The sequence below is a fragment of the Myodes glareolus genome, chromosome 17 (assembly GCF_982192425.1).
Source record: "Myodes glareolus chromosome 17, mMyoGla1.1, whole genome shotgun sequence".
Lineage (NCBI taxonomy): Eukaryota > Metazoa > Chordata > Mammalia > Rodentia > Cricetidae > Myodes > Myodes glareolus.
The window spans coordinates 47,882,129-47,904,459 of NC_142042.1; the positions used below are offsets into that span (position 1 = coordinate 47,882,129).

General features: G+C 45.9%; 2 protein-coding genes across 2 annotated transcripts in view; both read left to right on the forward strand.

The window, feature by feature from the left end:
- The window catches only part of Fndc7 (fibronectin type III domain containing 7), a 29,689-nt gene extending 26,895 nt beyond the window's left edge, over window positions 1-2,794 (forward strand). Inside the window, exons 11-12 of the mRNA XM_087897408.1 lie at window positions 1,016-1,077; window positions 1,162-2,794. Coding sequence (XP_087753534.1) covers window positions 1,016-1,059 — 44 coding nt within the window. The 3' untranslated portion in view covers window positions 1,060-1,077; window positions 1,162-2,794. The remainder of the gene's footprint in view (window positions 1-1,015; window positions 1,078-1,161) is intronic.
- Window positions 2,795-14,710: 11,916 nt separating this feature from the next.
- Stxbp3 (syntaxin binding protein 3) overlaps window positions 14,711-22,331 on the forward strand; it is a 49,200-nt gene continuing 41,579 nt past the window's right edge. The window contains exon 1 of the mRNA XM_048443532.3: window positions 14,711-14,862. Coding sequence (XP_048299489.2) covers window positions 14,814-14,862 — 49 coding nt within the window. The 5' untranslated portion in view covers window positions 14,711-14,813. The remainder of the gene's footprint in view (window positions 14,863-22,331) is intronic.

Genomic DNA, 22,331 nt, shown 5'->3' on the forward strand with positions numbered 1-22,331 from the left:
ATTAATTGGACACAGTGAGAGACCTGTAGTAATTAGTAACTGGTAGTTATCAGTTCAGGATCAATTTCATCTCATAACTCTCTATGATCTAGATATCAACATTTGGATTGCCACTTCTAACTTAATTCCATTTTTAACCTTAGAGCTCATGACACTTTAACACGCTGGCTTTCAAAGAGTGAGTCTAAGAGCACCAGTGTTTCCTAGTAAGCTTTTAGAAATGCGCTCTTGCCAATGGTGGTGCACACCTTTAATCCCAGGACTTGGGAGGCAGAGGTAGGCAGATCTCTGTGAGTTTGAGGCCAGCCTGGTGTACAGAGGGAGTTCCAGGACAGCCAAGGTTACACAGATCAACTCTGTCATGAAAAACAAAACAACAACAACAAAACGAAAGAAAGGAGCTGCCTCTGGGATTGGCCAATGGCCTACTAACCCGGAAATTCTGAGGCTAAGCCCAGCAACTTTGTTTTAACAAACCCACCAGGATGAAGCAGCAGCCTCAGGTCTGAAGACCAGGGCTGTAACTCAGGAGAGCCCTTGTGGCTGGAAACTTGATGCCTGGCTGGCATCAAGAGAGAGCGGCAGGTGGATGTCTGTGCACTCTCTGTCACCTGCCCAGCCTGGGGAGCTTTGGGACTTTCCTGCCCAGGACATCCTTAGCAGTTGAAGGTTTATGTTCCGCTTCTGTAAATGCCTGGATGACTGACAGGTGGTGGTGCTTGCTGGGGGACACAGCCAGTTGACCTGGGGGCGAAAGGAACGTTCCTCATCCAGTCAGCAGTGTGAGCTCAGAAACACTTGGAGGATTCCTTTCGTGAGGCAGGCATTTAGCCACACTAGTCAGTCAGAAACCCCTGGTCACTTGGAACAGTTTGGCAGCTCACTTTCCTCCTCGCTGCTGTGGCGCGTCACAGAAATAGCCATGTGACCATCAACACTGAGAAACTCTCAGCCTTGAAGCCGATTTCTGCACGGGTAATGGATCTTAAGTGTGTCCTCTCCCTTGCCCCTTCAGTGATTTACAGAGGGAAGAGGAACGACACCGTGAGCCCCCGGTAGAGGCAGACACTCCGGGAGGTGAGTAGTGAGAGGTAATTCTGGAGGAGTCCACAGCAAGATTTTTTTCCTCCGTTTTAAAGATTCTCCTCATTTCTCTTGCAGCGTTAAGGAGCAGCGACGGAAACAAGCCCTTAGAACCCAGATCGCCCGTAGGATAGGAAAAGCTCCATTGGCCTTCAAGGGAGGCCATTCATACTCTGTATCGAGGGCAAGGTCAAGTGTGTCATCAGCTGCAGAGAAGTTCCAGATGAACTGTGTGAGGAGAGGTGAGAGCTCTACAGAGGAATGATCCAGAAAGTCCCCTGGCTGCCAGAGTGAGTCAGCGTGGAGTCAGAACCTGCAAGCGGAAAAGCGCTGCTCAGCGGGAATTTGTTGAGAGGCTTCACATCCAGACTCGCCACAGAATGTTGCCTGTTCCAACCAGCTCAGGCTGGCGGTGGATCCTCAAGCCTTCCGCAGCAGCCTCTCAGAGTGCTAGAATTACAGGCCTGTACCATTTTTTTTGCCCAGCGCTCCATTACAGACTTCAACAAGTCCTGTTCACGAGTGTCTCAGCAGTTTGCCATACAGCCTCTTCCCCCTAGGGAGCATGGACGTGTACCCCCACAGCAGTCAGGGCCCCCTCAAGAGGACAGCGTCCACCCTGAGACAGGCCGCCTCTGTTGGGACTTTTTAGCTGGAGTCGCACAGCAGCGGTTGCTAGGGCAACGCGGGGTAACAAACGCCCTCAGCACAAGTTCCCGGGGAAGCTGAGCAGCCTGCAGATTTCATCAGTCAGAGCGGCATGTGAGCAGCCATCTGCCAGAGCCTCTGGGAAAGCAGAACTGTAGGCCCGTGGCTGGAAAGATCGCCATCAGGAGGGAGCGAAGATGTCAGGTGGAGTGGTGGCCAAGGGCAGAGTCTCAGACCATCGCAGACTGACACACACAGCTCTTCAGGGGCTCAGCGATCTTGTAGCCTGTTCTCCACACTCCCCTCACCTTGTAATGGCTTCTTTCCGGGTTTGGGTAGGAAAAACAGCGGTAGATAACATAAATCTGTTGCATCTGGAACAGTGTTTGTCTGTCTAACACCAGAACGCTAATTTTAAAATAGCGTGAACAAGATTTGTGTCACGCGTGTGCGCGAGGCTGTGGCGCTTAGTCCTCAGATGAGTGGCTGGAGGGTCTGAAGAAATGGCTCAGTGGTTAAGAGAACGGGCTGCTTTGCAGAGTACCTGGGTTGCATTCCCGGTTCTCATGTGGTAGCTGACAGCCGTCTCTCACTGTCCCGCGGCGGTGGTGATAAGTACCCTCCTCTGGTCTCTGAGGGCACTGGGCACGTAAGTGATGCTCAGACACACATGCAGGAAAAATACCCACACTTATAAAATAAATAATTTTTTTTTAAAAAAGCATGACTCTGGAGTTAAGAATGTATGTGCTTGGAAGCAACTCTAAAAGTCTGCCCAAAGAACTGGAGCATGAAGTTAGGCGTGAGGTGAGCAAGGAGGGAGGAGCAAGTTCCCTTCCTGTTTCTCCTTTACAAGGAAACCAAAGTCCAACAGAGAGGATGATATTTGTAAGACTGGCCAGAAAGCCAAATATGAGGGCGCATGCTGGTAATCTCAACACTTAGGAATCTGAGGCAGGAGGAGCATGAATTCAAGGTCAGCTTGGCGCACATACAGAAATATCTCAATAAATCAGAGATGCCAAATGTGTCCCTGATAAAGAGATCTTTATAATAAATATCCAATCTTTAAAAGATTTATTTTTATTTTATGTTTATGAATGTTTTGCCTGGATGTATGTCTGCACATCACGTGTGCGCCTCTGGAGGCCAGAAGATGGCATCAGATCCCTTAGAACTGGAGTGGTGGTCGTGAGCTGCCATACGGGTACTGGGAACTGAACCCAGGTCTTCCACAAGAGCAGCAAGTGCTGTTAACCAAGAGCCGTCTCTCTAGCCCATCATCATCATTATTATTATTTTACAATTTCACACATGTATACTTTTCCCAACCATCCCTGCCCACTCTCCCCATTTCTCCACAGAATCTTTGTCTGTTTTGCTTAGTGACCCACCAAGATTTGCCAGTGCCGTCTGTGTGACTCTGGGTTGGGTGTTATCTGTTGGGGTGTGGTGGGCTCGGCAGAGGATACGCAACTAAAAACAGCACCCTCCTCTCATAGGACCTACTGATAGCCAATGCCCCAGAGGGGAAGGTGGGGCCCCAGGAGCCCCTGGATAAAGAGAAGCCAGTCCTAAAGGTGGAATTTAATGCTTCAAGAGCACAGATGGAAGAGTTGAGTTTTGTTCAATTAAAAAAAAAATTGCTTTTGCCAGCCATGATAGTGCACACCTGTAAGACTAGCGTTCAGGAAGCAGAGGGAAGTGGATCTCTGTGAGGTCAAGGCTGGCCTGGCCTACATAAGGGGGTTCCAGGCCAGCAAGAGCTAAGTAGTTAGACCCTGTCTCAAGAAACAAAAATCATTTTTAACTGCGCATGGTGGTGTACACTTTTAATTCCGGCTCTTAGGAGGCAGAGACAGGTGGATTTCTGTTAGTACCAGGACAGTCAGGGTTAACATAGAGACTTCCAGGATAGCCTTGAATACATAGTGAGTTCCAGGACAACCAGAACTGTATAGCGACACCTATCACAACACAAAAACAAACATGTGTTCACGTATTTTAATTAATTAGTTTTTGTTACTGAACAACATAAACGTCATTATGAAAACGTTACGTGTATATTATACTTAGCTCGTGTGCATCCCCCATTATCCTCCTTTGTCCCGTTCCACGGGTCTCCTTTCTCCTTTTGTTTGAATACCAGTGATGCATCAGCAACCACAGAGTCCAGCTGTCATTCTAGAGACTTGAATTAATTAGGTATGGGATCAGGCCCCAAACTAGTTGTTGGGTTTGTCTGTCTCATGCTCACCAAGCACCTCTGACATGTAGGAGTTTGGGAGACTTCCTGTCCTTGCCTAGGTGAGTTTCTCGAAGTCAGATTTCAGTGATTGGACACTGAAACCATGGAGAGCCGTGCCTGTGAGGAAACACTGGTGAGACCACAGTGTTCAGAGGAGGTCCATGTCCTGGCGGGGAAGCTTATTCTGGACTGTGGGTCTAGCACCCATGTGAGACTATGTGGTACACTCAGTTGAGAACAATGTCCCTTTCAGAATGGCATCTCAGCATCGGGTCTATGGCTGACTGGAAGAGAAACTGATAAACCTAATGGAAGGGCAGAATCTCTGTCTTCAAAGATCGGTGCAAGAAAATGGCCACATCCGCCGAATTATGTGTCTGAGGCTAAGATGCACTGGCCAGAATTCCACAAAAGGCAATGTGGTCCACACTGGACGGGGGCCAAATAAGTGTTTACCTAAATTTACTTAGTCTGTATGATGCGCAGACCACACGCTGCTAAGAGCTTTCTGCATATTCATTTTGCTTCCACAAGAACCCCACAAGCTAAATAAGAACCCTATCCTCTTTCCACAGATGGAGAAAAGAGGCCCAGAAAAGACAAGACACTCACCCGTGTTCACTGGTGCAGACACCGGGGGTGGGGAGGGGCACATCAGGATTGCAGGTGCTTACAGTTGCACATCAATAGTTTGTTTGTGCAAAGTCTTTCACTAGATTATTATTATAACTTCATCATTTGCTGGAGAAAAAGACCATCACTGGATAAAGGGAAAGGGGCTCAAAGGTGGGTAACCTGCTCTAACTCCACTGCCTGAAACTCAAGCTATTTTATCTGTTCAGCGGCTTTATGGCCTGTGCAGCTTTTCATCTCTGGCCAGCGTTGGTGAGTTTTGCCTTCATTCGGCTGTGTCATATTTGAGAAATACAAACACACTTTTTAATCTGTGTAAGAGAGCCAACTAGAGGAGACCTGGAGAAACAGCTCAGGGAGATTATACAAAACTAGGGAACGTGGGAGGACAGCCCGAAGGATGCAAGAGGAAAGGTGATTATGATCTTGAAGCCAGACAGCTTCAGGTCCTAGCTCATCCGGTAATTTTTTGTTTTGTTTTGTTTTGTTTTTCGAGATAGGGTTTCTCTGTGTAACTTGGAGCCTGTCCTGGAACTAGCTCTTGTAGACCAGACTGACCGTGAACCCGCAGGCCTGCCTCTGCTTCCCGAGTACCAGGATTAAAGGTGTGTGCCACCACCGCCCGACTTCATCCAGAGATCTTTTATTATTATTATTATTTTATTTTTATTTTTTTCATCCGGAGATCTTACATGATGTGCTTAGCCTTCTTCGGCCTCACTTCTCTCATTTGTAAGCCAGCAGGAAAGATTTTCATTTTGCTGGGGTTTGCAAGGTTTCAGATGAGTATTCATGAGCTGAGGAGACAGCTCAGTTGGTAAAGTGTTTGTGAGTGGGCATAGGTCCTGAGTTTGGATCAAAAGCTGGGCAAAAGTCGGCAGTGGTGGTGTGTGCCTGTAATCCCAGTCCTGAGAGGTGGAAACAGGGGGATCACTGAGACTTGCTGACCAGCCTGGCTATTCCAAATAGGTGAGCTACAGGCTTGAAGGGACTCTAGCCCACTCAAGCGTGTGGCTCTGGCAGGTCTTGCCCTTCTCCCCCAATTCTCTTTACCTGGCTAAAAGAAAACATTAGATTACATCCCTGACGCTAGCCCCCAAAGTCTATTCCCGTTTTGGGCCAATGCCTCCTCCTGAAGTTGACTACCAAGGTCCAGCTATCAAATTATTGAGATCCAGCGATCAAAAGCTCCCCTTGGCTGACCTAATTAACATGGCCAATTCAAACTGAACACCTAATTCTACACAGGGTTTGCCCTTGTACCGTGTTCCTGCCAAGTCTGTCTCCTCTCTACCCAGAGACAGTCCTTTGTCCCTCAGGACAAATACCCTTGCCCCCTTCTCTGTGTTCACTCCCCCTTCTTTCTCTTCTTCTTTCTTCCTCTGTCTTTGTCCCTTATCCCTGCCCTCTGACCTCTGGGGCAAATAAATCTCCTTCATGCTGAGAACTTGGTCTTGGGGATCCTGAGCCAATACTTTCCTTTCAAGGTTTAGCAAGATCCTACCTCAAAAATCAAAGGCAGAGAAGTAACTGAGGAAGGCACCTGATATCATTCTCTGGCTTCTGCATACACATGCTCCCACACGCATGCTCCCCCAACACACAAAGATAATGTATCACACACAGGAACAACGCAACTGGTTTGAATCCACACTGCTAGTAAGAATCAGAGCTAGCAGTTTACAACCCACAATCCCAGAGAACTTAGACAACAATACGGACACTAAGAGAGACTTACATAGATCTAATATACTTGGGAAGTAGAAAGTATAAAAAGACAAGATCTTCTGAGTAAATTGGGAGCATGGGGACCTTGCGGGAGGGTTAAAGCGGGGAGGGGAGAGACAGGGAGGGGAGCAGAGAAAAATGTAGAGCTCAATAAATATCATGGAAACAAAAAAGAATCAGAACTAGAATTTGCACATTGAGAATTTGTGTATGTGTGCACCAGGGACTCTGCACTGTCCCTGGGCCTTTAGGGACACATGTCATAACCACAGCTCCTATGACAGTATTTCCAGCTCCGAAGGGCATTTTGTGTCACTTCCTGACACCTAGGCTTTTGAAGGGTCCATGGAGACGGCTCAGCCCCACTTCCTCTGCTTGACCCCCAGGGTAAGCAACTCCAGAGAGATCTGCCCCTGAGGGTGTTTCTTAGGGGTTGGGCTCCACCCTCCTATACAGACTAAGCAGAACTCGGTTTAAATTTGAAAAGGGAATGGGAAAGACGGTGCATATACTAAAAACCATGAGTGACTGAATCCACTTAGAGGAGGATTAAGGCTGCAGCTTCTATTGCCACAAAAACCTCAAACAGGGAAAACCACCCACTCTTGTTGTCCTTGTTTTCTCCTCCTGGCCCCTTTGTTTTCTGGGTAGCGCAGGCTGATCATTCCCTGGTGCCGCACTTGCCGTGAAATCTTGGTCACGCACAGCATCAAGTCAGCCGGCATCAAGTCAGCCTTGTCCTTTCTGTGGCCGCTTGAGGATAAAAGAGACGACAGTCCACTTTGTCTGATGTGTGGTGCACACTAAGCACTCAGTCCATTTTAGACATTGTTAGCAATAGCACTTACGAACCATTTCACTGTGTGACCAGTGTGAGTCTTTGAAACCATGGGCTCTTTGCAAAATCCTGTAGGAATGCTTATGTCTGCCAGTGTAAAAAAAGCAGTTGTCAGGGCACTCAGTAACTGAGCTGATTAACTGCTTTGCTTTCAGATCCCAAGACTGGTTCTCAAGTAGGCTGCTGCCTAAATTATCTTGGTATGAGCTCAAATCAGTTCCTGTTCATCAGTTTTTGACAATAATTTTAGGTCTTAAAAACATCGATAATCTTCTCCATGCATTTTTTGCACAAACTTGTTAAATAACGGAGGATTTTTTTTTTCTTGGTGATTTTTTTTCTGTTTCTAGGGCATTCACTTTTTTAGGGCAGTGTCGGGACCATGATCTCTGCTCTTGGTTGTGTTAATACCACTACCACAATTTAAAGCCAAATTTGAAGCAAGCTTTAATTAAATACTGGCCAGATGGATGGACGCTCTGGCTAGGTCCATCTCTGGGTTTTCAGAAAATGGCTCCTAGTCATGGTTTGCAGGGCTTAAAAAGGCAAACCCCACAATTCACCACATTTCTCATCGGGTCCAATCAGGAGAAAGCTTACATCCTGGCACATTTTCTGCCTATGCATCTCCAGCCTACATGTGACCAATCACGTCCAATGTAGTTGGATCAAACTCTTTTAGGGCCAAGAAAACAGGTAGCTTGTTATCTCCCCATAAACAATAGCCTCCAGCATTTCAGGAAGTATTTGTCCTTGGGAAATGGGCAAATAGGTCAGAGACATTTTTTAGGCACAGTAATTAGAACAGCTAGCTCTCATGGTTAGTCTGAAACTGGGTGTGTAGCCAAGGCTGACCTTGGGCTCCCCATCTCCCTGCTTTCCTCTTCCAGGTACTAAGATTGCAGATTTGGGTCACCATGTCTGGTTTTAAAGCATTCAATGTTTCAAACCTCTTTTGATGACTACAGGAGGCTGAGGAGCTGCCTCACTCCATTTTGAAAACAAGAGCCATTTTGTCGTATTGCTAAATAAGTTTCCATTTACTCTAAGAGCTGAGTTTTCTGTTTCCTGGATCCTGACCCAAGACCTTGACTTGTTTATGAGAACACCCTAACCTTTGTAGCTACTGACAACATGGTGATGGTTGTTTCTTGTTTTTGAGATTTTCTGTACGTCCTAACTGCCCTATTGCCTATAAACCTGTTATGCAACTACTTGTGATTTTACTCCTTAAAAGGGCCCTGAGAAACGGACACTCAACACTTCTCTCTCTAACCCGACTTAGGAAACAATCACCGGCCAACTTTCTGATACACCCAAATAAAACAAAGTTTGCTTCAAATATGGCTCAAAAATTATGCTAGTGGGCCTATTCTCCCCCAGAGAATTAGCATTTTCTGGAAGCCCCGGTGAGATCACCCACCCAAATTCTTTTTTCTTTTTTGTTTTTTTTGTTTTGTTTTGTTTTTGAGACAGGCTTTCTCTGTGTAACAGCACTGGATGTTTTGGAACTAGCTCTGTAGACCAGGCTGGCTTCAAACTCATGAAGATCTGCCTGCCTCTGCCTCCCTAATGCTGGGATTAAAAGCATGCACCACCACCGCCCAGCTCCCACCCAAATTCTAGAGTCAGAATTTCACTCCAGGACCCCAGAGTTGAGGGGCCACCTCAGAAGGTGTGCACCTTGAGAAGTTCCAAGGCTCCGAGGCATGCTTTTGGTTTCTAGGACTACCAGAGTAAACTACCATGCTGAGAAAAGCAGCAAGCCTCAACGGAGGCCTCCCTTGAGAAGTCATAGTAATTTTCTGTGACATTTGGTTCTGCTAGGATCCAGATATAGAATGAGGAGGGTATGGCAAGATCCAGTACTCTTCCATCCAGAACAAAATGCAGGACATCACACTGCCCACCTGAGGTTCTTGGTCTGGTTTTGTGTCTTGTTTGTCTTGTGTTTGTATGTCTTATCCTGTCTCAGTCTTATGTTCTTTATCTGTTAATTGATTTATCTTAGACATGGAGTAACTGAACAGATGGACAGTATGGGCAATAACTAGCAAGTCCAAAAGCCCCCTAGCCTGTGTTCTAAAGAATTATAGCAAACTTTGCCCCCCTAGAGTCAAGGGAGATTATGATTCTCCCATCACTATGAACTACCTCCCAACATCCTGTGAAACTGAATGACCCACATTCAAAATTGACTGGTCCCTCGATGGCACTTTGATTCTCAGATAGCCTAGGAGGTGGTGAATGTTTCCCTCAGTAAACCCAGCAACCCAAAATCATATTGAATACATCTTGCCCTGACCCTGTGCCGAAATTTGGGCCCCACATTGGGTGTCATTTGTAGTTGGAATTTTCTTTGGGCCACCAACCAGCTCCCAAATAAAGACACAGAGACTTGTTATTAATTGTGAATGCTCAGCTTTAGGCTAGGCTTGCCCCACTAGCTCTTTTAACTTAATTTAACCTGGTTCTATTCATCTACATTGTGCCTCAGGACCTTTTACCTTTCTTTCATTCTGTGAGTCTTACTTTCCTGCTTCCTCCATGTATGACTGGGTGGCCCCTGGAAACTCTCTGGTATCCCTTTTTTCTTTTTCTCTTTTTCTGAGCCTAAATTCCTCCTCCTACTTATTCTCCCTGCCCAGAAGTTCTGCCTATACCTCCTCCCTCACTATTGGCTGTTCAGCTTTTTATTAGACCAATCAGGTGACTTAGGCAGGCAAGATAAAAACAGCAACACATCTTTACATAGTTAAACTAATGCAACACATCTTTGCAGAGTTAAACAAACATTCTACAATAGATAACCAGAGGGTAGAGGCAATTGACCATGCTCTGCCACCATGGAACCACACAATGACTACAATACAGAGGGATGTAGAAGATCACTTGGTTAGAACCACCAGGTTCTGTTAGAAGGGATGAAACCAGCAGCCTAGAAGCCCACTAACCTATCTAAGGTAGCAGGTGTGAAACAGGGCCCAGACAATAGCCTTCAGCTTTCCTGGGGTGCCTCTTCAGCACCTATCAGTTATACACTCCTATAGACCTTGCAAATATCAAGGTGATCAACTTGGCCTTTGTTACTCAGTTGACCCCAACATAGAAAGATACAAAAGACATATGTAGAAAGACACAAAATGATTTTTCAGAACAGATCAAAACTATTAGAGATATCCCAGAAGGTGTTTGCCATCAGAGACAGCAAAGAAGATCTTGGCAAAGATTTTGGCAAAGAAGATGGGGTGGGCCACCTTGGCTGCACTCTAAGTTCCAGCTGCTTTTCAACACTGCCCATGAACTCCATGATAAAAAGAGGAAACATTTACAAAAGGAGCAATGTGCCTACTGGGGAAAAAAGGTCATTGGAAAAATGAATGTCCATGATGAAAGCAGGTAGGCTGCTCAAACCCAACTCTACCTTGTCTGTGGAGGATTAGCAAGGGTCTTTTGAACTAGGCTTTCAGGAGTCATATAATCTTCACCATCAGAGGCTATTGTAAATTTTCTGGTGGACATGGGGGCTAACCACTTGGTACTATGAGAGCCCCAGGACTCCTCACCAACTAAATAAAAATGCAGGAGTAACAGGAGGTAGTAAAGAACACAAATGAACCATTGACTAGACTGTTGTGAATCTAGGACAAGGAATTGACTAGACTGTTAATCTAGGATAAGGAATTGACTAGACTGTTAATCTAGGATAAGGAACTGTGATTCATTCTGTTATCTTTATTGATGTATGACCCAACCCTTTACTAGGTCAGGACTGTAGGGGTCCCAGCTCAGACAGAAAGGGATCCTGGCAGTTGGGAGCCAAGGAATATTGAGCGTTACAGTGGAAGAGTGCTGTCGGGAGCCAGGGAATAGCACAGGTCACAGTAAGCATAGCAGCTTACGGCCCTGCTCTAGGGAAAGGTTCCCCCAATGTGACAGCTCCACGAGGGCAGAAGGTTTCCCCAACAAAGTTGTTACAGCTTGGCTCCGGTGAGAAGATTTCCCCAGCGAAAGTGTTACAGCCTTGTGGCCCGGCTCCACTCAGCTCCTGAGTTCTCTGGTGGCGAAGTTGTAACAACCCTGCTCTGCTAGGGGAAGGCCTAACCAATGAAAGTGTTACAGTCCCGCTCCTCCCAGTCTCTGCTCTGACTAAAGAAGGTCTTCCTCCAAACCTCGTTCAAGAGATCTATTGGGAGGGAAGACTCCAGAAGAGTGGCTGCCTCTAGCAGAGTGGGAGAAGAGCCGCAGACTGCACACTGGCTTATAAAGGGGTTCTTAGGGGCAGAGTTTTCCCAGGGAGAAGAGGGATTGGTGAGTTCCTCCCTGCTCAGGGATTTGTTAGTTTAATTGGTCAGGGGTAGAGATGGTTGATTTCAGAGACAAACTGTATTTCTTTCATTGGCCCTTTTAAGTTTTCTGGCTCTAGTTTTGGGGCCAGGGCATATTTCTTTCACTGACTCTGATTCCAGGGCCAAAGTGTGTTTCTTTGGCACGGTTTCAGAGTCAAGGCAGGTTTCTTTGATGCTGGGCTCACTGGCTCAGGTCTCAGAACCAGGGTGTGTTTCCTTTACTGGCTCTGATTTCAGAGCCAGGGTGGGTTTCTTTGGTTGGTCCTTTTACCCTACAAGCACCTGTTGAACAAGCGCTAGGCAATATTATTGTTCTCAGGAGACACTCTTAAGTTGCAGCTGGGAGGCCCTGCTAAGACCTGTTCAATAAGTGAGAAATAGCTACTCCTTCAAAATTCAATCCATTCTCTGGAAGGGGAATGGAAAAAGTTGTTGGTCCAGGAAATTCCTACAGTTTGGGCAGAGATCAGTCCTCCTGGCTTGGTCAAACATGTGCTGCTCCTTATAGTGCAACTAATGCCTGAAGCTATTCCCTTTTGAGTCAAGCAATACCCCATCAGATCAGAAGCCAGTGAAGGGGATTAAGGTTTGCACCGGGTGCCTTCTTGAAATAGGCATACTTACTCCTTGCCAGTCAGTCTAGAATACCCCTTGTTTTGTGTCCAAAAGCTTGGAACTAAAGACTACACCACTATAAGACTTGAGGGAAGTGAAAAAGTTGGTAGAAATCATTTGCCTGACTATTACAAATCCCCAAAGTTTGCCCAATCTATTACAACCAGAGTCTAACATTTACAGTGTATTGGACTTAAAAGATGCGTTCTTCTTCATTCCCCTGTCAAAATTAAGTCAGCCCATCTTCACATTTGAACTCAGGATATTGCGGCAAGTAATCTGGTCCAGACTGCCTCAAGGATCCAAAAACTCTCCCATCACCTTTGATGAAGCATTCAACCAGGAATTAAGTCTCTTTTGTATTAAGTACCCCGAGGTAACTTTGCTTCAATATGTGACTGATTTACTATCGACTGTTAGAGATGAGGAGGACTCTTTGAGAGCCACCCAAGGCCTTTTGGAAACTCTAGCCCAATTAGGCTGTAGAGTTTCTAAAAAGTAAGTCCAAAGTTGCTCCCTCCAGGTTACCTACTTGGGTCATGAACTGAGAGAAGGGAAAAAACTCCATTCCAGGGCTGTATAGAGGCCATAATGCAAATCCCAGCTCCAACCACCAAAAAAACGTTAGGGAGTTTCTGGGAGCTGTTGGATACTGCTGTCTTTGGATACCTGGGTTTGCTAAAATTACCAAACCCTTGTACTTTGCCAGGGGTAACAACCCTTTTGGGGGTGGACTGAGAAACATGAACAGGACCTTAATAAACTTGCACAGGCCCCTGATTTAACTCCCCCTGATGTCTCCAAGCCCTTTCATCTTTACATCCATGAAAGAAATAGCATTACCAAGGGAGTACTGATTAGACCCTGGGTCTAAAAGGATAATAGCTTACATCTCAAAGAGACTGGATCCTGCAACCTCTGGATGCCTCCCTTGTTTAAGAGCCATGGTAGCCACTGTGATTCTTGTAAGAGGAACTGACAAGCTCACACGTTTCTAAATATAACAGCCCCACATGCCATGGACGTCCTGCGAGAGATGCCACCAATCTGTGGGTTTCTAATGCCTGTCTGACTCAGTACCAAACCCTTCTTTTAGATAAGGACAGATTGATTTTTGATTAATCATTGGTATCAATCTTGCCACCCTGTTGCCAGACCAAGACGACTCTTAGGAGCCCACCTATGACTCACTAGAGATGCTAGACATCATCCAAGGTTTGTGTCCCCACCTGACAGACATTCTTCTCATCACCAGAGATGTGATCTCTACACAGGTGGCAGCAGCTTCATTCAAGAAAGAACCAGATATTTGGGGATGGCAGTGGTCACAGGTCAGAAGGAGGTCATTTGGGCACAAACCTTGTGCAGGGACACATCTGCCCAGAGAACAGAAGTAATTTCTCTGACACAGGCTTTAAGATGGACTGAAGAGGGACGGAGAGAGATGGCTCAGTGGTTAAGAGCACTGGCTGCTGTTCCAGAGGTCCTGAGTTCAATATCCAGCAACCACATGATGGCTCACAACCATTTATGATGAGATCTGGTGCTCTCTTCTGGCTTGCACACAGACTACTGCATACATAATGCATAAATACATCTTAAAAGAAGAAGATGGGTTGGGGAAAAAAAAAGGTGAACATCTACACAGACAGAAGATTTGCCAGTTTATGCTCATGGACAGATAAACAGAGGGAAAGACTATTAAAAATAAGCATGAAATTGTTCATTTGCATCTGTCTGTCAGATCTGTGAACTGGCCATAATACATCGGCAAGGATATCAAAAGATCAAAGCCCCCCAAATTCAAGTTAACAACTATGCAGACCAAGTCACCAAAAGGGTGCTCTGGGGGAACCCAAAGCCCAGGGTACCCTGGAACTATCTGCTGTCCCTCAGTCCCCATTCTGCTTCCATAAAGATGTTCCTAAGTACGACCCAGAAGAGATTAGGTCACATTTACGACCCAGAAGAGATTAGGTCACGTTCTGACTCGGGGGCTCAGGAGAGTCGCAATGGATGGTGGCTCTTGCTTGGTGTAACAATCTGCCTGCCAAAGATACTGGTCCCAAACAGGCAAACTGCCTTGCAACATACCATGCACTTGTTACATAAGATCTCGGGACTGACTTCCTCTCATGTCTGGCTACCTGGACACTGAGCAAAACTTCAGAGCATTTCAGACCTGCGCCTAGGTATGTGCAAAGAAATACCTGTTTCCTCAAGGACAACAGAGTCCCAAGACCCACAATGTGGAAGATGAGCTCTTCTGACCTTCACGAGCGAGCCTGGGCATGTACACGTGTGCACACATACATAATACAAAAAACTATATCTATATAGTTTATATGTATGCATATATAAATAAATTCATAATTGCACAAATCGTGTTCACATCCTTTTGTTTTCCGATGCCTAGGTGGACACTGAACTTTGGTTTCCGCCAGGGGGCGCCAGCCTGCTCACAGAGTCCGCCCACACTACGCAGCCTCAGTCCAGGAGCAGCCTGGGCACGCCCGTGTTGACGCATGTGACGTCGCCAGAGGGCGCGGTCCGCGAAGGGGGCGGAGCCTTCCCCGCCGCGAGGGGAAGGGCCCGCCCCCGAGCGCAGGTTCCAGGGCCGAAGTAGGTTGCGAGTGGCAGACGGTGGCTGCAGCTCCACGGCTTGGGGAAGATGGCGCCACCAGTGACGGAGCGGGGGCTGAAGAGCGTCGTGTGGCGGAGTGAGTGCGGAGGGGTCAGGGCTGAGATTGGAAGGCCGCGGGTCTGCCGCACCGGGTCTTGTGTTCCCGCTGCAGCCTCTCCGGGAGCCGCACGGGCAACTTGTTGCTTTGAGACCCGGTCCCTGGAAGGACTCCTTCCGGCTTGCCCAGCGAGTCGGATTTCTGTGCCAGCACCAGGGATGGGCGGGCTGACCACACTCGGCCTTCTCCCCGGCCTCGGCTACGGCTCGCCCGGGTGAGGCTGAGCGGCGAAGCCCCACCCGCGGCGACTCGGGCCGCCTTTCCCTCCCGCGCTGTCCGGGGACAGTGTTTCCACTCCCCCCTCGCCCCACCAGGCTGGGACGTCTCTCTTCCCGACACAATCTGACCTCTGTGTTTCTCTATCCTGTCCTCGTCCTTGTGTTTTCAGAGGTCCCTTAGTGTCCACATTCCTGTTAGCATCAAGGGTTGTACTACCACGCTTTTCAGTGTCTTGTCCTTTAAAAAGTGCAGACGTTGCTGTTCAAAAGAGCCTTCTGCCACTGTTCCTAAACAACAACAAAAGTTCTTGAGACAGGACCATCGGACTGCTCAAGTCTGTCTAGCGTCACCTCCTTGCATAGTTTGCTCTTTCACGGTTGTAAGTGGTCTACTTGTTGGTTCCTGGTGTTCTGCCGCATCAACCACAGCTTTTTATTAAAATTACACCAAACCTAGGCCTGCCAGGTTAGAGGAGCAATGAAAGCCTCAAACCGGAAGGACCTTCCTTGTTTGGCATCTCTGGGTTCGAAGTAATTATAGTTTAGTAGTGGAAAAGGAGTAACGTCTTATTAGTGTTTTTTACTCCACCTCGGTGAGCAAGAAACAGAATAGAAATTAGTTAACAGAATTCTGTCTTATAGAAGTCTTGGTATAAAAATTAAAATCCAAATCAGTAAGTACAGGCATATATATACTGTTTTATAGTGTTTACCTTCTAGAACTGCTGAGTAAGTATATAAAGAGATTTTGTGAAAGACAAAATTATCCTTTAAACATTTAGTTTGGGGACCGGTGAGGTGGCTTAGTGAGTAAAGAGAGGTGTTTGCTGCCAAGCCAGAGAACCTGAATTGGATACCCTGGGACCCATGTAAAGAGAGAACTAGCTTAGGCAGCTTGTCTATATTGAGTCTCAAACAAAAATGGGTGGGTGGCATTTTCGAAAACTGGGTTGTATAAATTATTTCTGAGTTATAATGGTATGTTATATCAGGGCTTATGAGAAAAAGATACCTTAATGCTAGTAATGCCAGTGTCCATAATGTGAGAGGGGTCTAGGAGATGACAGAATTTCCCTCTTACTGTTAACTTGGGGTAACAGTACAGACAGGCTGAACGGGAAGGAAAAGATGTGAGGCTGTAAAATATTCTCTTAAGCTTGTGTAACTAGAAATACAATCAAAAGACAAGATAATAATAACCCAGTGTTTATTGCACAAAGCATGTATATATATTGAGGGGCTGGAGAAAGAGGTAAAAAATGAAAATAGCTCACATTTCCACAGGCTGATGCATGGATACATAAACATACATATCTTTTTTTCAATAACTGTAAGTAAAGTGCCGATATATTTTATGCTATTGCATCTTGGAAACATGCTCAGTAAAGAGCCAGTCACAAAGGACCACATGGCGTGACACCATTCATGTGAAAAATGTCCAGGACAAGCAACTCTAAAGAGACAGGAAGGAGACTAATGTGTTCCAGTCTGGAGAGATGAGATTAAAGGGATGGGGTTCTGTGTTGGCTTTTGTTACAAATATTGTTTTGCTTTGGTTTTAGTTGTTTGAAACAGGTTTTCACTGTGTCCCTGGCTGTCCTGGAGCTCACTGTGTAGTATGGGCTGGCCTTGAACTCAGAGAGCTCTACCTGTCTCTGCATCCTGAGCACTGAAGTTAAAGGTGCGCACCACCACACAGGGTTTCGTTTTGTTTTTGAAACATGAACATGGTCTCATGTCCCCTAGGCTGGCCTCAAACTCAACTTTGTAGCTAAGGATGACCTTAAACTTCTGATATTCCTGCCTTCACCTACTGAGTGCTAGGATTACGGGTAAATCCCACCCTAACTGGTTTTATGCAGTACTGGAGATTGAACTCAAGGCCTTTTGCATACTAGGTGAGCAGTCTACTGACTGAGCTACATATATTCCAACCCCAAGGAATGAAGTTTCTCTTTTAGAGTAGTGTAAATGTTCTCATAACACTTGTGGTCATGCAGTAATGGATGCATGACCGAGAGCATGCTGAAAACTGGTAGGGTGTACACTTTTGAGTGAGTCAGTTCTGTAGTTTGCGACTTATATCTTGATAATGCTATTAAAACGAGCCTGACAAGAGCTGTTAAATCTAGACCTAAGAGTCAGGCATAGTGGCTCATGCCTGTAATCCTAACACTTAGAGGTGGAGGTACATATCAGTTCAGACATACAGTGAGTTTGAAGCCAGTCTGAACTTTGAGACTTTGTCTCAAATAAATAATAAGTAAAATCTACACCTAAGATTTACGCCTAGGTCTTTTGACTACAGTCAGAGTTAATGTTTGACATAGCTGTGGCTTCTGTCATATTAAACCTTAGTTTAGGATCTTATTTTGTACACAGTCTATTGCGTTAGCCTCTTAACCAAGCTTCAGAGTTCTTGCTTTTCTTTCTTTCCAGTCCACCCAGCAAATACTTACCAGAGTAATTTCTTTTACTAATGCTGACTTGAAGACCCGCAGAGGCTCCCAGTTGCCTAATGTTCATCCCAGCCCACCATAGACTCTTCCCTAACTCAGTCCACCATAGACTCTTCCCTAGCTCAGTCCACCATAGACTCTTCCCTAGCTCCAGTCTCCCTTGCTTTATAATATTGATTTCCCCGTGGCCATACTGTTTCTTCTCGTTGCATTATTTTATCTTCCTGTCTTATCTTGGTGGCCCACTCCTCTGTCTTTTGTTCGCTCTCCCTTATTCTTTACCTACTCACATTGTAGCCTCCAAGTCTTAACTTCAGATGGACTTCTGCTTCCATTGGTGGCTTTTATTGTCCCCCACCTTCCTTTGCTTTAGCATTTAGTTTACCCTTCCCACAGCTGTCTGAGGGGAGCCCCTTTTGTTTGCTTTGCTTTGCTTTTTGTCTTTTCCTTTTGTTTTATTTCCAGACAGGTCTCTCTCTGTAGCCCAGGCTGGCCTGGAATTTTCAGTAGCCCTCCTACCTACTGAGTGCTGAGGTTGCAGGCATGAGCTGCCATCTGCAGTTAGGAATCTCTTGAAAAGCTTTCAGAGGGTAGGCTCACTCTTTTGTCTTACAGCCCTTAAGTTTGTGTGCGCGTGCCTGTGCAAATTCCAGTGCCCATGTGCATGCTTGCAGAGGCCAGAGGTCGATGTCAGATGTCTCCATCTAATGCTTTCTACCTCAGGAGACAAAGTCTCACTGGACCTGGAGCTTCCTCGGCTAGTGACTGGTGAGCTCTAAGGATCTTGTTTCTCCTCTCCAGAACTGAGCTGACAGATGTGCTTACCATGCCTGACTTTTGTGTGTGCCCAGTGGGTCTGAACTCTGGCCCCCATGCTTTGGGTAGGCACTTTACCAGCTGAGCCCGCTCACCAGCCGCCTAGGACTGTACGTTTTTAACAGTCCTCTGACCCGCTCACCAGCCTCCTGTAAGTTTTTAACATCCCCAGAATGTGGTGGGTAGTGTGTATTTTTGTTTTAAATAAATGACCCGCTTTCTTAAATTTTCCCTTGTTCCCTACCTCAAAGACCCCATTAATGTAGCATTGAATTCCTGTGGGAAAGTTCCCAGTGCTCTTAAAGCTTTTGTTAAAGTGGGGATTAACAGGACATGAAGAGGAAAACTCAGGGTGAACATGATTATCTCGGTTTGTGACGCACAGGGAGAGAGACTGCATGAAATAGGTGCATCAGGAAAAGTTGATCTGACGAGGTGACATTTCTCAGACCTAAAACCCGAGACAGAACCAGCCATTAGGAACTACCTTAAAACTCCTTAAAGAGATGAGGGCGTGAGGTGATGGTTCAGCTGGTAGGCGCCATGTAAAAGTCGGGCTCGGCGGTGTAGTCATCCAGTCTAGTCGTCTCGATGAGTGTGTTCAGTGAGAGCCCCTGAGTCAAAGAATCAGGCTGAGAGTGACGGAGGAAGGCTCTGCTGACCTCCAGCCTCCTTGCACGTGTGCACACACCCACATGAGTTCTTCTGGACACCACACACAGTGCAAGGCATTTGTTACAAAGGTTGGGGACGTGTAGAACGAAAGGTAGGTTGGAGCCAGTTGTTGAATGGTTTAGGCATGCTCTGGGTAATGGAGAATCATTGAAGATGACTTTTCCCCTTCTTGGCAAATAGCAAGACAGTGGCGTTTTTGCCGTCTGTTAATGCCAAAAGGAAGCCATTTCTTGTTCCTATTTCTGAGGGGAAATGACCTTTAAATTTTAATTAAGTGTAATAAGCTCTACTAATGTTAAGTGTACAATTAGGTGAGTTTTTGCTCATGTAACTCCCACCTAAATCAGTCTGTAGAATGTAGAATGTCTCTAAGCATTCAGGTTTCCAGTGTAGCTCCTCCCCTACCACCCCCCCAACACTGTTCTGACTTTTGTTATCATCCAGTGGTTTATAATGTGTGTGTGTGTGTGTGTGTGTGTGTGTGTGTGTGAAGCAAGGACTCTGCCACTGGACTACATTTGGGCCCTGCCTTTGTATTTGGTTCTTGCAGTAGTCTTTGTTTTCATAGGTTCTAGTTTCATATACTTTTTGAATTAAATATATAAGATTGAAGAAATTATCAGCCAGACTTACTGTATTGATGAATAAGATAATGGCCCAATAGAAAAGTGAGCAGAGGAAATAAAAAGAAGCAACCTACAGATGGCGTGGTCTGCTTTTGACTTGGAGAAATCCAAGTTAAGACCAGATACCCCCTTTGACTCATGACGTTGGCAGAATCAAGTGATGTCATGTAGCAATTGGAAAGCTTGCTGGTGGGGGCATGATTAATTACAGCGGCCAGTGACAGTTTAATGAGACAGAGACGGTACTGTGTAATTTCAGCAATCCCACCATGGACCTTTTCATAGTAAAAGTGATAATAATATACATGCAGACTTAAAGTGTCTTTTCTCGAAGGATTTTAAAATTAGATTTAAAAATGTATTTTCTGTACATGCATGTATGCCTGTGTATACACTGTGGCACATGTATGGAGGTCAGAAGACACCCTGCTGGACGTGTGGGTCCCAGTGATTACTCTCAGGTCACAGGTGTGACAGCAGGTGTCCTTACCCACTGAGCATCTGACCTATTCATACTTAAAGTTCTTTTTTTTTAACATTTATTTTTAAGTATGTGTGTGTTTGCCTGCATACATGTAAGTGCACTGAGTGTTTGCCTGGTGCCTGCGGAGGTGAGAAGAGGGTGCTGGGTTCCCTGGAACTGGAGTTACAGATGGTTATAAACCTCCATGTAGGTACTGGGAACTACTGAAGAGCAGTAAGCATTCTTAATCGCTAAGGCATCTCACTAGCCCCATTTAAAGATCCTAAGGCAATAGTATAGCAGCAAAAAAAAAAAGGGGAAAATATAGCAACGTGGTGCATAACAGAATAAGTAAGATATGTCAGTATTCTTTTTAGTCACTTAAAAAGTTACTGACATTAGAAAAAGAATAAGTTATCTTTGTTCGTTATTTATATGACAACTATCCATGATGCATCTCTAGCAGAGAGGACAATAACAGAATAATATGTATATGCCGAATCTTTTTGGTGATAATTTGATTTTTCAAACCAGGACAAAGTTATAAAAGGAGAGGGGATAATGCATTTGAGAAATTAATCAGAGTGGGATCCAGAGTAGGGCTGTAGTTAGGTCGTGTTGTTGGAGAGAAGGCTGGAATTGTGGAAAGGTGGTGAGGAAGACGGATGAGAACAGCAGTGAGCTAGGAGCGAGAGTCATCTAACTGACATTCCAGTCCTGGAGACTAGGTAGTGATGCTGTTCACAGATGAAGAGAAGGAAGGGGTGAGTCTGTGGGGGAAACACAGTTCTGAGTTACAATGCGGTGATTTTCCGTGCTGGGTTAGGCCTCTGGTAGGCATTTGCAGATGTAAAGGTGTGCAGACTTAGATAAAGGAGCTCAGGTCACAGCACGTAGTCCTGAAGCCCTGGGTTACAGTGAGGCGGAGTATTTAGAAACTAGTTACCTCTTCCCAGCTGAAATAGAGATCTTTTAGAAGGGGCAGGTTTTTTTCACTTTTATACCCTTGTTTATGATTTCCACATTGCTTAGGTTTTAAATGTCATCCTTTTAAAATTCTAGCTATTCATAGGTTATTTCCTGTTTCTAATACATTGTTATCATGTTCTCAGAAACTCCTTTGTGCCTTAAGGTCGTATGCAAGAGTTGCTCGCTAACGTGGTTCTTGCATTGTGCCTGTGCCCTTTGCACTACAGTTGTGCACAGATTTCCTTTGTACCTCAGAGGACCCAAGAGAGAGCAGGTGGGAGTTGGTTTTCGTGGGTCACTGTTGGGATAGTGGCCGGGCTAATGGAGTCTGAGCTTAGAGGGTAGATAGAAGCCAGGCAGTGGAGTGTCTGAATGTAGAGTTTAGATTTTCCTCAGTGGGCAGGTGAGCGTTTGAGGACTTTTTGGGGTAGATATTGTTATAACCGGGGGTTATGTTTCAGGAAGGTGACAAGCAGGGGTGTGAAAAAGGAAGACAAAGGAATTGGATGGAGAAAACAGCCAAGCCAGCTAGGAGACGATTACCCCAGCTCAGTGAAGGTGTTCGAAGTCAGGGTAGTGCTGATGGCAGTGGCCAGATGCCAGAGGACAAGCCATAATTCCTGCTGATTGAATGTGGGGGAGAAGAAGTAACCGAGGCTGTGACTAAGAAAATGTCAGTAAAACAACAGCCGTGAAGTCTAGAGCAGTTCTCATGGAAGACTGTCTCCTTGAGGTGTGTAAGTGCTTAAACCTATTGCGTGTGGTTGAATGAAGTCCAGGAAAGTGGTTCATGCGATTATTGAGAACTGATGGGCTGACTGATGGCTGAAACTTCAGCGGTGAGCGTAGTCCCTGGGGGTGAGTATGGAGTAGGCAGAGCACTAAGGAGTCAGTCTCGGGGCCATGGTTAGTTGTTGAAGGAAAGATGGGGTGCTTTTCACTGTATTGGCGTATGGAGGCAGTACTTAAGTTCTGTAGTACTAGCTGCTGAGGGTTCCTTAGCCTCTGCTCTCGGCGTCTGTTACCTGGACCCGTCACTTCTTATCTGGGCTCCCATTCTCTCCATCCACAGCTCACTTACATATTTTAAGATACTGACACTGACCGTGGCGCCATCTATAGCATCTCGGGCTCTGCTTTCTATACAGTGAAACTATAATGTGAGCTAGGTGAGGTAGCATAAAATTTTGTGGTAGCCATATTAAAAAATAATAGAAATAGA